An 11,616-nucleotide genomic window follows, 5' to 3' on the forward strand; every position below is an offset into this window, starting at 1 on the left:
TCAGGGTAATCAGTCAGTGACCTGGTGGCATGTTGATTATACTGGACCAATTCCATCATGGGAATAGTAGAGGTTTGCCCTCACTGGAATAGACACTTAATCTGGATATGGGTTTGCCTATCCTGCATGCAATGCTTCTGCCAGACTACCATCTGTGGACTCACATGACATTATGTTCTGCTGGCCTAGAGGTCTTAGTTCCAGAGGGAGGAATGCTGGCACCAGGGTACACAACAATGATTCCATGAAACTGGAAGTTAAGATTGCCACCTGGGCACTTTGTGCTCCTCATACCTTTAAGTCAACAGGCTAAGAAGGGAGTTACAGCGTTCGCTGGGGTGATTTACCCAGACTATTAAGATGAAATCAGTCTATTACTCCACAATCGAGGTAAGGAAGAGTATGCATGGAATACAGGGCATCTCTTAGTATTGCTATGCCCTGTGATTAAGGTAAATGGGAAACTACAATAGCCCAATCCAGGCAAGACTACAAATGATCCAGACCCTTCAGGAATGAAGCTTTGGGTCACTCCACCAGGAGAAAAAAAAAAAAAAAAAAAAGGACCTGCCGAGGTGCTTGCTGAAGGCAAAGGGAATACAGAATGGGTAGTAGAAGGTAGTCATCAATACCAGCCATGACCACGTGACCAGCTGCAGAAACGAGGACTGAAATTGTCATCAGTATTTCCTCCTTTTGATAAAAACATTTTTGTGCATGTATACACTTGCACTAAGAAAATATCTTCATTTTATCTCCTTTCTCATTTATCATGTAACTAGATTTATTGACTTCATATCAGCATTTAAGTATTGTTAATTTTATGTAATAGTATTTGGGTTGGAGATTGGTGAGTTTCCAGTTGTACGAAGGATAGTTGTATTATTTTAAGCATAATCATGACCGTATTGTCTTTATTTTAGATAATGCATGATCTCAAGAGAGGCATATGGGTTCAAGTTGACAGGGGGTGGACTTGCGATGGTTAATATTGAGTGTCAGCTTGATTGGATTGAAGGATACCAAGTATTGATTCTGGGTGTGTCTGTGTGGGTGTTGCCAAAGGAGATTAACATTTGAGTCAGTGGGCTGGGAAAGGCACACCCACCCTTAAGCTGGGTTGCCACAATCTAATCAGCTGCCAGCACAGCTAGAATATATGCAGGCAGAAAAATGTGAAAAAAGAGACGGGGCTAGCCTCCCAGTCTACATCTTTCTCCTGTGCTGGATGCTTCCTGCCTTCAAACATCAGACTCCAAGTTCTTCAGTTTTGGAACTCGGACTGGCTTTCTTTGCTCCACAACCTGTAGATGGCCTATTGTGGAACCTTGTGATTGTGTGAGTTAATACTTAATAAACTCCCCTTTCGCTCTCTCTCTCTGTGGTGTGTGTGTGTGTGTGTGTGTGTGTGTGTGTATGCGTGTGTGTGTGTGTGTATTCCATTAGTTCTGTCCCTCTAGGGAATCCTAATATACCATTTCACCATTGATGGGCACCTAGATTGATTCCATGTCTTTGCTGCTGTGAATAGTGCTGTGCTTCATCTCATTTTATGACCAGAGGAACCCAGATGTTGAAAGAGAACTATTATTATTATCCCACCTTATTCTGAAGTAAACTGTCTATAAATTTAAGTAATTTTCCAGAGACAGTGAAGGGCAATGGTAAAAAACAAACAAACAAACAAAACCCCTGAAAATTAAAAGTAAATTAAAAAAATAAAGCATATGATGCCTCCTCACTTCTGCTTCATCCATTACATCAAGATTAGTACTATAACAGAGCTCAGTCAGAAAAAGGGAAACCATATGAATGATTTTGGAGGGATATAATTAAATATAAGTAATTGGGTAAACAGCAGTTGAAGAACAGAGCAAGTTAAGGTAGACACCATGCTACTAATTGGCTATTAAATACGAACTACTAATTGCAAAAAAATGGTTACATTCATGAAGCTAAGTAGCAAATGGAAAAGACTGGGGTTAGTTGAACCTAGAAGATGGTAGGACTGGCCCAGTGGATCTCACACTCAGAATTCTAACAATAGGCATTTCTCAGCTGGTGCTAGAAGTTTGGGACATTTGTATAGAGCTCAAAGAACTGGAATCCAGAACCCTGAGTGTAACACACCAGACAGCAGACAATGAAGTTTTTCTGGAGTGTGTTTTAAAAAGTAGGGGAATATTAAAACAAGGTGTTGTTACCAGTGTAAAATCTATTATTCAGGAAACACTGATAAACAGGAAGAAAATAGATCTCCCAGATTTCTAATTTCCTATTCTTTCTCCCTGTTGCAAATCCCTATAGGATGAGGGCTGGTTTAGCAGAAATATGGTTCCTGCAAAGTAGAACGAAAAAGAAGAAAGGATTTGGAAGCTGAAAACAACAAGTTAAAATTGGTATGCCACACATATGCCATGGCTTTTTTAGGAAATATAAAGTGGCAAGGTTTTCAGAAAAACAAACTTTCAAATTATTTAAAACAATGAAGATAAGTAGAAACATACTAGGAATTATTTTTTTAATGTACCTTTTCCAGATACAGATTTTGGAAATGGTACTGATTGCTTTGGTTTCCCACTTTGACTCCGGGAAGGTGTCACATGAGGTTGACTCTGGGAGGGTGTCACCCAAGGTTGGCTCTGGGAGGGTGTCACAGGACGCTGACTCTGGGAAGGTGTCAACTGAGGTTGCCTCTGGGAGGGTATCACAGGAGGTTGACTCTGAGAAGGCATCACCCGAGGTTGACTCTGGGAGGGTGTCACAGGAGGTTGACTCTGGGAAGGCATCACCCGAGGTTGACTCTGGGAAGGTAACTCATGAGGCTGATGCTGAATTTTTTCCTCTTCTTTTGCAGATGGAGTTTGAACATCTTGCTGCTTTTTTATTGGCTTATTTTTTTTACAAAGTCGATAAAGACAACATAATAAAATAAACAAAACAATAAGCAACAATAAACACAGATAACAAAACTTCTTTTTCTTCTTCCTCTTAGGAGGTGGGCCACTGTCAACACTACCTCCATAGCCTTGTATCAGGCAGTTGGGAGGGTCCCACAAATAATTGCAATGGCAATGATGTTTATTGTTGCAGATGCCCCTCTTGTTACAAAATGCAGGTGAGCAATTACTATTCAAGATGGTTATATGGACACAGTGCCTGTGGATGCATATATGATCTATCCCACACTCTGTTCCATCTTTCACTTCACCAATATCAGGTCCCTTCATCCCCAAATGGTAATCAGTACTCCAGCACATTATGTCATTGAAGCGAGCCCAATGAACAGTAGTATGATCACTCAAACTGGGAATCTCTGTCACATTCTCACACTGAATTCTTCCACACTGGACATCTGAGATATTACATTTGATATATGAAGCATTTTTGATACCACAGTGACCAACACGTTCACCTAAGGTGTTCAATTGTTTGTAGCAAGTGTGACTCGCGGTATTTGCCCCTGCACCAAAAATCCTCCTACACTGTTCATCGCGGTCATGACAGTTCTTTTCATAGCAGTAGGACCTCTCCTTACAGGGAATTCCATCTTCCACATAAACGTCATCTGGGCACTTATGGGAAGTACCATTGCACCACTCTGGAAGATCACATTCGTTGGCCTCCTTTCTACACACTTCCCCTGATGGTAGGAACTTGCAGTCTTTGCAACAAAGCCCAAAAGCACAAGTAGAACCATCGGTCAGAGTGCAGTTTGACAGACAGCAGGGATCTTTTGCACAACGCTTTAAAGGCCCACAGTCACACTCCTCTCCTTCCTCAACAACACCATTCCCACAGCGCTTCCTATTAAAGATGTCCTTTGTGTGTAGATTTTCAAGCAAACACTTTGTCTTCTCTACAGTGTATGCCCAAAAATCACCATAACTACAATTGCTAAATTTAGTTATTGGTGGGTTACCTTCATGCATTATGCATAGATATTGTGAACAACGACATGTACCATAATCATGGTTCATGCCCAAATTATGACCTAGATGATGAGCCACTGCAATTGAAAAAGTGCCCAAAGTTTTGTTCATGAAAGTAACAATTGCACAACTGCGGTCTAGTGTACACATTCCGTTAACAGCTCCTATGCCACTTAACCCTCTTAATCCTAGACTTGTGAAAATATGTGAGGTGTCATGTCGTAACCGGGGAGTAATGTTGTCCAACTTCCACTGGCAATATAGGTGCAAAGACTTCCTTACATCATCTATTACAATGAAGTTTTTATTAGTCCAGATCTCCAAACCAAATAATAACACCTTAACACCAATTACATCAAAAATGGAATCCACTATATTAAAAATAACATATAGATCCTCCAGCAACTTTGAGTCATTCCTTTTATAACGAATGTATAGATAATTATCAATGACAACTACCATTTCAATAATTCTAAAATGAATCCACCAGCCCACATAAGAACTTTGCTTCAGAGTGGAATTATCAATTTCTTCAAATTCCATTCGGCATGTTATTTCATTTTGCATAAATCCGGATCTCATGGTTGAAAATTGTTTCTCCTTACTGTCCATCTTATATACCAGATGTTCAAATGTGGTAGAAAATGCTAGGGGCTTGATTTCATAAGCAATGTCATTTATCTGTAATATTCCTTGAAAGCCCCCAAAACAGGTACTGAGGGAAACCAGGGATTCTGGGTCCCCTTCCACATAACCATGATAGTAGCAGTTATTCTGGACAAAAGGCTGGTCCTCAAGGATAGCACCCTGGTCTGTGTAAGTGAACACAGGGAGGTGTTTGGAGAACAAAAACTTCTTGACCTTTATGTGGATAATGTGTTTCTGACCTCCAAAGGGAAGGATATAGGAGAGCCAGCCTGGAGGTTTCATGCCTCTGGCAGTGCCAGTTACCCTCACAGGAATCACCACATCCGGAGGGCTGTGATATTGGGGGTGCTCAATCTGGATGTGTCCAGAACAGGACAGAAACACCCCAAGCCAATGCAGCAGGAGTAACACCTTCATGTTCAACAAGGTTTCAAATCACAGTGATTTTGAAGTCACTGTTATGGAAACACTGGTCCGGAGCAGAAGTCAGGGCTGGAGTCACAGGTGGTGTGGCTCCTTCTTCCGAGTTGGTCAGTGTGTAGTGCTAATCATTAAAGATCCATCTTCTGGGAGAACTGAACCATCAGAGCTGCAGCACTATAAATAAAATTAAAAGCAGCATGTGGATGAGTGTACAGAAATTTTTCTTATAAGAGAATCCAGTGGGGAAGAGGAGAAACAGAAAAGAACATGAGATAAAAGTGATTAGTGCTTTCATCAAGGAATGACTCAAGAAATTGCCTAGAATTTCCTCTTAAATACTGACAGGGAAAAGGGAATAGGGAGTGTACAGAAAATAAAACTTGGCCATACACAGATAGTTATTGAATATCAGTGATGGGAAATTGATCCACTACACATTTCTTTAAATATGTAATTATTTGCAAATATTTCCACAATAATTAAAACAAAAAGTTTTAAGGGTAAGTTGAACTTATATGTTAAATTTCTGAGACAGTTTCAATTTACATATGTTAAATTGTCATAAACATTAATAGCTTTTCTATTAGATTTCAGATGATAAATTAGTTGAAAACATTAAGAGACATTTTAAAAAAACTATTCTTATGTTATTTTAAATTTTTTTGTACTTACTGGATACCTTTCTGTGGCACGATATTTATTTAATTTTCTGTTCCTTCCCTAACTTCCTCTTCTCACTAGACTAGTCAGCAGAAAGATCCTCAACAGCATCATTTGAGTCTTTCACAAATATTAGTATCTCATATAATGCCTGGCTTAATTCTTTAGGTAATAAATAATGGTTGACTTGAAGCTGATTTTTCTTGGGGTGAAATAAATATTACCCAAAATATGTTTACACTTTATTATGTTTTTTAAAGAAGAACATTATTCAACATCTATGGTAAATGCATGCTCTGGAACAAAGTTGTATAGTTTCAGTTTTTCCTGATCTTTCCTTCTAAATACAATTTAATACTCTGAAACAAGTCAATGGAAAACAACAAAAAGATTCTGAAAACTCATGGATATAGAGAATAGAAGGATGGTTAATAAAAAGAAAAACTCTGACTAGTGACCTTTGGACTTGAGGAAGGTCAGTTATCTGAGTTTCTTCTTATCTTTCATGTATATCCCAAACTGGATTCTGGACAGATCTTTAACCCCAAACCTCCAACAGGCATAGACAATCAATCAATCAATCAATCAATCAATCAATAAGAGGTTTCCCTTTCTGGCCGAATGACTAAGAATGGAAAAGCTCAGTAAAGACATGGTGAGGTGCTCCAGCCCCTTCGTTAGAGTCAGGGAATCGGGACACATGTGTGTGTTGATTCACCCACGGTGGCTGTTTCAGACTTGGCAGACCCATCAAAAACATACTCCACATTCAGTGCACTGGATGTGGGGTGTCCCTTCCACCCATATTGGCAACATCACAGCACTGGATGACTAACTTAACCCTCATTCAGTAACCAGGTAACTAGCTAACTGATCTGCCTTCAGAAGCATCAGTGAAGCCCTACCTAGCTGATATAACACTGCTGTAGAATTAGGCCAGTGAAATGGAGCCTGAATGAGCCACAGAAGTATTATCCATAAAGCCTGATATTTCCTAGCCCTCTATCAAATGACATAGGAAGACCAAAGCCTGGTTGTTTCTGCTCCTTCCATCTTCAGGAGTGAAAGTGGCCCAGTGACATGAATGGCCTAGAAAGGGCCTTTTGTCCCAGATGGCACCAGCAATGATTGAGCTGAAACTCCTTCAGAATCAAAAAAGCAAAATAAAGTGTAATAATATTGAGAGAGCTATCAAAATCAAACATTTCTGGAACTCAGCCCACAAAAGCACACCAGAATATACACTCTAAACATAGAAAGGCAACTATCTTCTAAAATAGAAAATTTAAATAGATCAAGCATCTCCTACAGAGTGACATCAGCAAAATGGCAGAGTGGGAAGTTCTGCACCATCCTACTCCCCCGAATATATTTCAACAACAATTTTTGAACACATTATCTTTGTAAGAAATTCTGAAGCTAATTGAATGACTACCACACCCTGGGAAAATGAAAAATCAGAGTTACCAAAGTTGGCAGGCAGATTCAGAATACCCCCTCAGTGGAGTCCCTGTCCTCAATGTACTGCCATACAATCAGAAAGAGAACCTCTAGTTCCCAGCTTCACCCAGTCATTGGAAGAGATTGATTTGTGTCCAGTACTCCAAACTTTTTGAAGAGCCTTTATACACGAATTACTTATGTCAGTTGGAGCTCTGACTGGTCTACTACAATCTAGCTTTCTGCAGAGGATGGAGATGATGGTTTCATCTGGTGGATGCCACAGACCCCTGCCCCCAACCCAATTTCTTGGCATTGAGTAAGCAAATAAGAAATCCCAGCTTTCAGCTTCCTGCTATGGAGGAAGAGCACTGATCTTTGTATCTGACACTACAACTTTTTAATGGCTGCCTAAAGATCTAGCAGCTATCTAACTAGTTTTAGAGCTCAAATGGGTCTGGCACAGTCTAGACACCTGTGGGAGAATGGAGATGCAGCCTGAGCCAGTAGACAGCATAGATCCTCCCTACTCCTCAGTACATAGAGAGCAGGCAAAAAATTCCAGCTTTCAACTTTCTCCTGGGACTGGGGAGGGTGTGGAAGACTTGATTACTGCATCCAATGCCCAAATTTCTCCAGGGCTCTCCAAAGAACTGGCATCTTACTAACTAGTCTTAGGGCTCTGAAAGGTCTATCACAGTCTAGCCCCCAGGGAGGAAAATAGATGGAGGCTAGTGCTGGTGGACACCATAGATCCTCCCTCCTACTCAGCACAGAGCAAGCAGAAAGAACATCCCAAGTGTCAGCTTTCTTCTAGAGAAGAAAAAAATTGATCATGTGCCCAGCATCCAACCTCTCCAGGACTACAGAAAGAACTGGTATGAGACTTGCCACTCTTGGATTTCTGATGAGTCTGGTACAGTCTAGACACCTGGGATAAAATATTAATAGAAATGGTAGTTTGAACTGGTTGATACAATAGTTTCCCACCCCAGGTCAGCACAGAGGAGTAGACAAAAATCACACCTGTTTCTTTTCATGGAGAGAGAGAGAGTTATTAGAAGGTCTAGAATCTCTGGCTTTGCTGGTTGGTGGAGGTCTCCTCCTATACAAGGCTAGTAGGTAAAGACTGAGAGAGGGCTTTCTGCGTCTAATGTGCAAATATCAACACAGATAACTAAGGAAAATGTAGAATCAGGCAAAGATGTTCCAAACAAAGAAGAGATAAATCTTCAGAAACCAACCCTAATGAAGCATCATTATATGATTTACCTGATTTAGAATGCAAAATATGATACACAGATGTTTACGGAGGTCAAGAGAACAACACAGAAACAAAGTTAGAATTTCAACGAAGCAACAGAAAATATTTTTAAAGTACCAAAACAGAAATCTTGAAGCTGAGGAATGCAATAACTGAATTAAATTATTTAATAGAGAGCTTCCACAATGGACTAGGAGAAGCAGAAGAAACAATCAGTGAACTTGAAAACATATCATTGGAAATGATTCAGTCAGTAGAGTAGAAAGAACAAAAAAGAGAGGAGAAAACTTAAGAAACTGATAGGACCTCTTAAGGACACCAATATAAGCATTAAGGAAGTGTCAGAGGAGAAAAAAGAAGGGGCCAGAAAGCCGATTTAAAGAAATAATGGCTGAACACTTCCCAAATCTGAGGAAGGCAATAGACTTTCAGATCCATGAAGCCCAAAAGTTCCCAAATAAGATGAACTCAAATAAATCAACATTGAGACACACTGTAATCAAATTGTAAAAAGTCAAAAACAAAGTGTATTTTGAGATAAAGAGAAAAGTGACTTGTCACATAAAAGAAAATGTCCATGAAACTATTTGTGAATTTTTCAGCATAAACTTTGCAGGCCACAAGGAGTGGGATGATACATTCAAAGTTCTAAAAGAAAAGAAACTGCCAACCAAGAACACTATACCTAGCCTTTAATAGTGGAGAAGAGATAAAGACTGTTTAAAATAAATAAAAGCTGAGAGAGATCATCACCAATAGTATATTACCTGCCGTAGAAAAAATGTTAAAAGGAGTTCTTCAAGTTGAAATGATAGGATACTAAATAGCAACATCATAGCATAAGAAAGTATGAAACTTGATAACAAAAGTAAGCATAGGGACAGATACAGATATTGTATTACTGCAAAAGTGATGTATAAATGACTATTATTTTTTATTCATTACAAATATGTTATTGTATATATTTAAGGTATACAACATGATGTTTTCATATACATATACATAATGAAGTGATTACTACAGTAATAATGACTTTTAATTCTAGTATAAAAGTCAAAAGACAAAATATTGAAAACTAAATAAAATATGTTAAAAGATACACAATATGAATAGACGTAAATTGCAGCAACAATAAAACAAAGTGTGGGGTAGGGTGTTAGAGCTCCTGTGTGTGTGATTGCAGAGATTATTCTAGAGTTTCTGTGTGCTATTGAATTTATCAGCTTAAAATAGACTATTAAGTAGTTTTTAAAATAAAGAGAAGCAAAATTAATAAATGTTAGCTAGACAAAGAAAAAGAGAAGACTAAATATCAGAAATGAAAGAGGCAACATCAATACAGATGCCACAGAAATAAAATGGATCATAAGATAACACTATGGAAGGGATTTTCATGGAATGTTTTGGCAACAATATAGATTTTAATACTACCATAGCATGCTTATTTTTCTTTTAGCTTTTCTGTTAGTTTCCTATGGCTGCTGTAACAAATTACCACAATCTCAGTGTCTTAAAGCAACACAAATGTATTACCTTATAGTTCTGCAGTTCTGAAGGCTAAAATGAGTTTCATTGGCCAAAAAGGAAAGTGTCAGCAGGACTGAGTTTCTTTTTGGAGGTTAAAAGGGAAAAATCTGTTTCTCATTCCCTTCCATCTTCTGGAAGCCACCCACATTAATGGCTCATAGACTTACTCCTTCAATTTTCAAGGGTGTTTAGAGGTAGCAGGTCAAATCATACTCATATCACTTCATTTTGACTCTGCCTCTTCTGCTTCCCTCCTTCACTTATAAGAACCCTTGGAATTGCATTGGACTCACAGTATAATACAGGGAAATCTCCCTATGTTAAGGTCATCTGATTAGCAACCTTGATTCCATCTGCAACCTTGATTACCTTTACCATGTAAATTGGAATCCTTGTTGGTTTCAGGGATTAGGACAGGAACATTCCTGGGAGACAGTTATTCCACCCACTTCATCCTCTTTATTGTATTCATCTTCCTAATAACTAATCCTATTGTCTTTTAATCTGTGTATATTCTTTTTTTGTGAAGTTTTCTTCCAGGAATGTAGAGTCCATGTATTTTTCTCTTGTACCTATCCAAGTGTTGTAATATAAACATGGTATCATTTACAGTCAGTGAGGATGTGAGGAGACAGGTGCCTTCTAACATAGAATATAGAATGATAAATCAAGCCCCAGGCTGCAGAGAAAATGTGGCAAAATGGTCAAGATCCAGAGTTTCCTTTTAAGAAATTAATCAAGAGTAATATTAAGTAATTTAATCAAACATTTATGGGAAAAAATATCATAGCATTACTTATAATAGTAAAATATGTGAACAATTCTCAACTTTGGTTAAATAAATTAATCATATTTCATTTTATATGGAAGAGTAATTAGTATAAATTATATTTTCAAAGGATATTAACTGATACATCAAAATACTTGGTGTTTACTTTGAAATGTAAAAGCATGATAAAATAACTAACCCAATTTTAACTTTAAACAATGATGTTTGCATAGCACTGTTTTATGTATGCACATTACTATAAATATTTCTATACTTTTATTCATTTATTTAGTATAGTTTATTGTGAAGTATACATAAATATTAACACTGGTTTTCCCTGGAATTGTGAGTTTAATTGTTACTTGTATTTTCTTTGTAAGGCCTTTCTCTACACATTTTTTTTCAAATACATATAAATTCAATTTATAATCAGAAAAAAGATATTTTTAAAGTGAAGACATTGAAAATAGGTTCAATTTTAATTCGTTTTAGTAGATAGGATTCTGACATCCTATGTATAATTTTTTTTTAAATTTTTACTTTGTTTTTGGTTCTGTAATTTTATTTAAAATATACAAAGGTATAAAGAAGACAATGATAATGATGATGATGAAGAAAAATGAAGAAGATGAATTGCCACACTGTCTTCCACAATGTGCACATGTACCCTAGAATTAGAGTATAATAATAAAAAAGTTTTGGCCGGGCGCGGTGGCTCAAGCCTGTAATCCCAGCACTTTGGGAGGCCAAGACGGGCGGATCATGAGGTCAGGAGATCGAGACCATCCTGGCTAACACGGTGAAACCCCATCTCTACTAAAAACACAAAAAACTAGCCGGGCGCAGTGGCAGGCACCTGTAGTCCCAGCTACTCGGGAGGCTGAGGCAGGAGAATGGCATGAACCCAGGAGGCAGAGCTTGCAGTGAGCTGAGATCCGGCCACTGCACTCCAG

The 11,616-nt window shown here is 38.3% G+C and overlaps 1 protein-coding gene across 4 annotated transcripts in view; it reads right to left on the bottom strand.

Moving 5' to 3' along the window:
• Nucleotides 1-2,513: 2,513 nt before the first annotated feature.
• ADAM29 (ADAM metallopeptidase domain 29) overlaps nucleotides 2,514-11,616 on the bottom strand; it is a 67,384-nt gene continuing 58,281 nt past the window's right edge. For all 4 annotated transcript variants that reach the window (XM_017879136.1, XM_017879137.1, XM_017879139.1 and 1 more), the window contains one exon: nucleotides 2,514-5,177. In XM_017879136.1, the coding sequence (XP_017734625.1) occupies nucleotides 2,514-4,997 (2,484 nt within the window). In that variant the 5' untranslated portion in view covers nucleotides 4,998-5,177. The remainder of the gene's footprint in view (nucleotides 5,178-11,616) is intronic.

Source organism: Rhinopithecus bieti, unplaced genomic scaffold (genome assembly GCF_001698545.2).
Source record: "Rhinopithecus bieti isolate Rb0 unplaced genomic scaffold, ASM169854v2 scaffold_9996, whole genome shotgun sequence".
Taxonomy (NCBI): domain Eukaryota; kingdom Metazoa; phylum Chordata; class Mammalia; order Primates; family Cercopithecidae; genus Rhinopithecus; species Rhinopithecus bieti.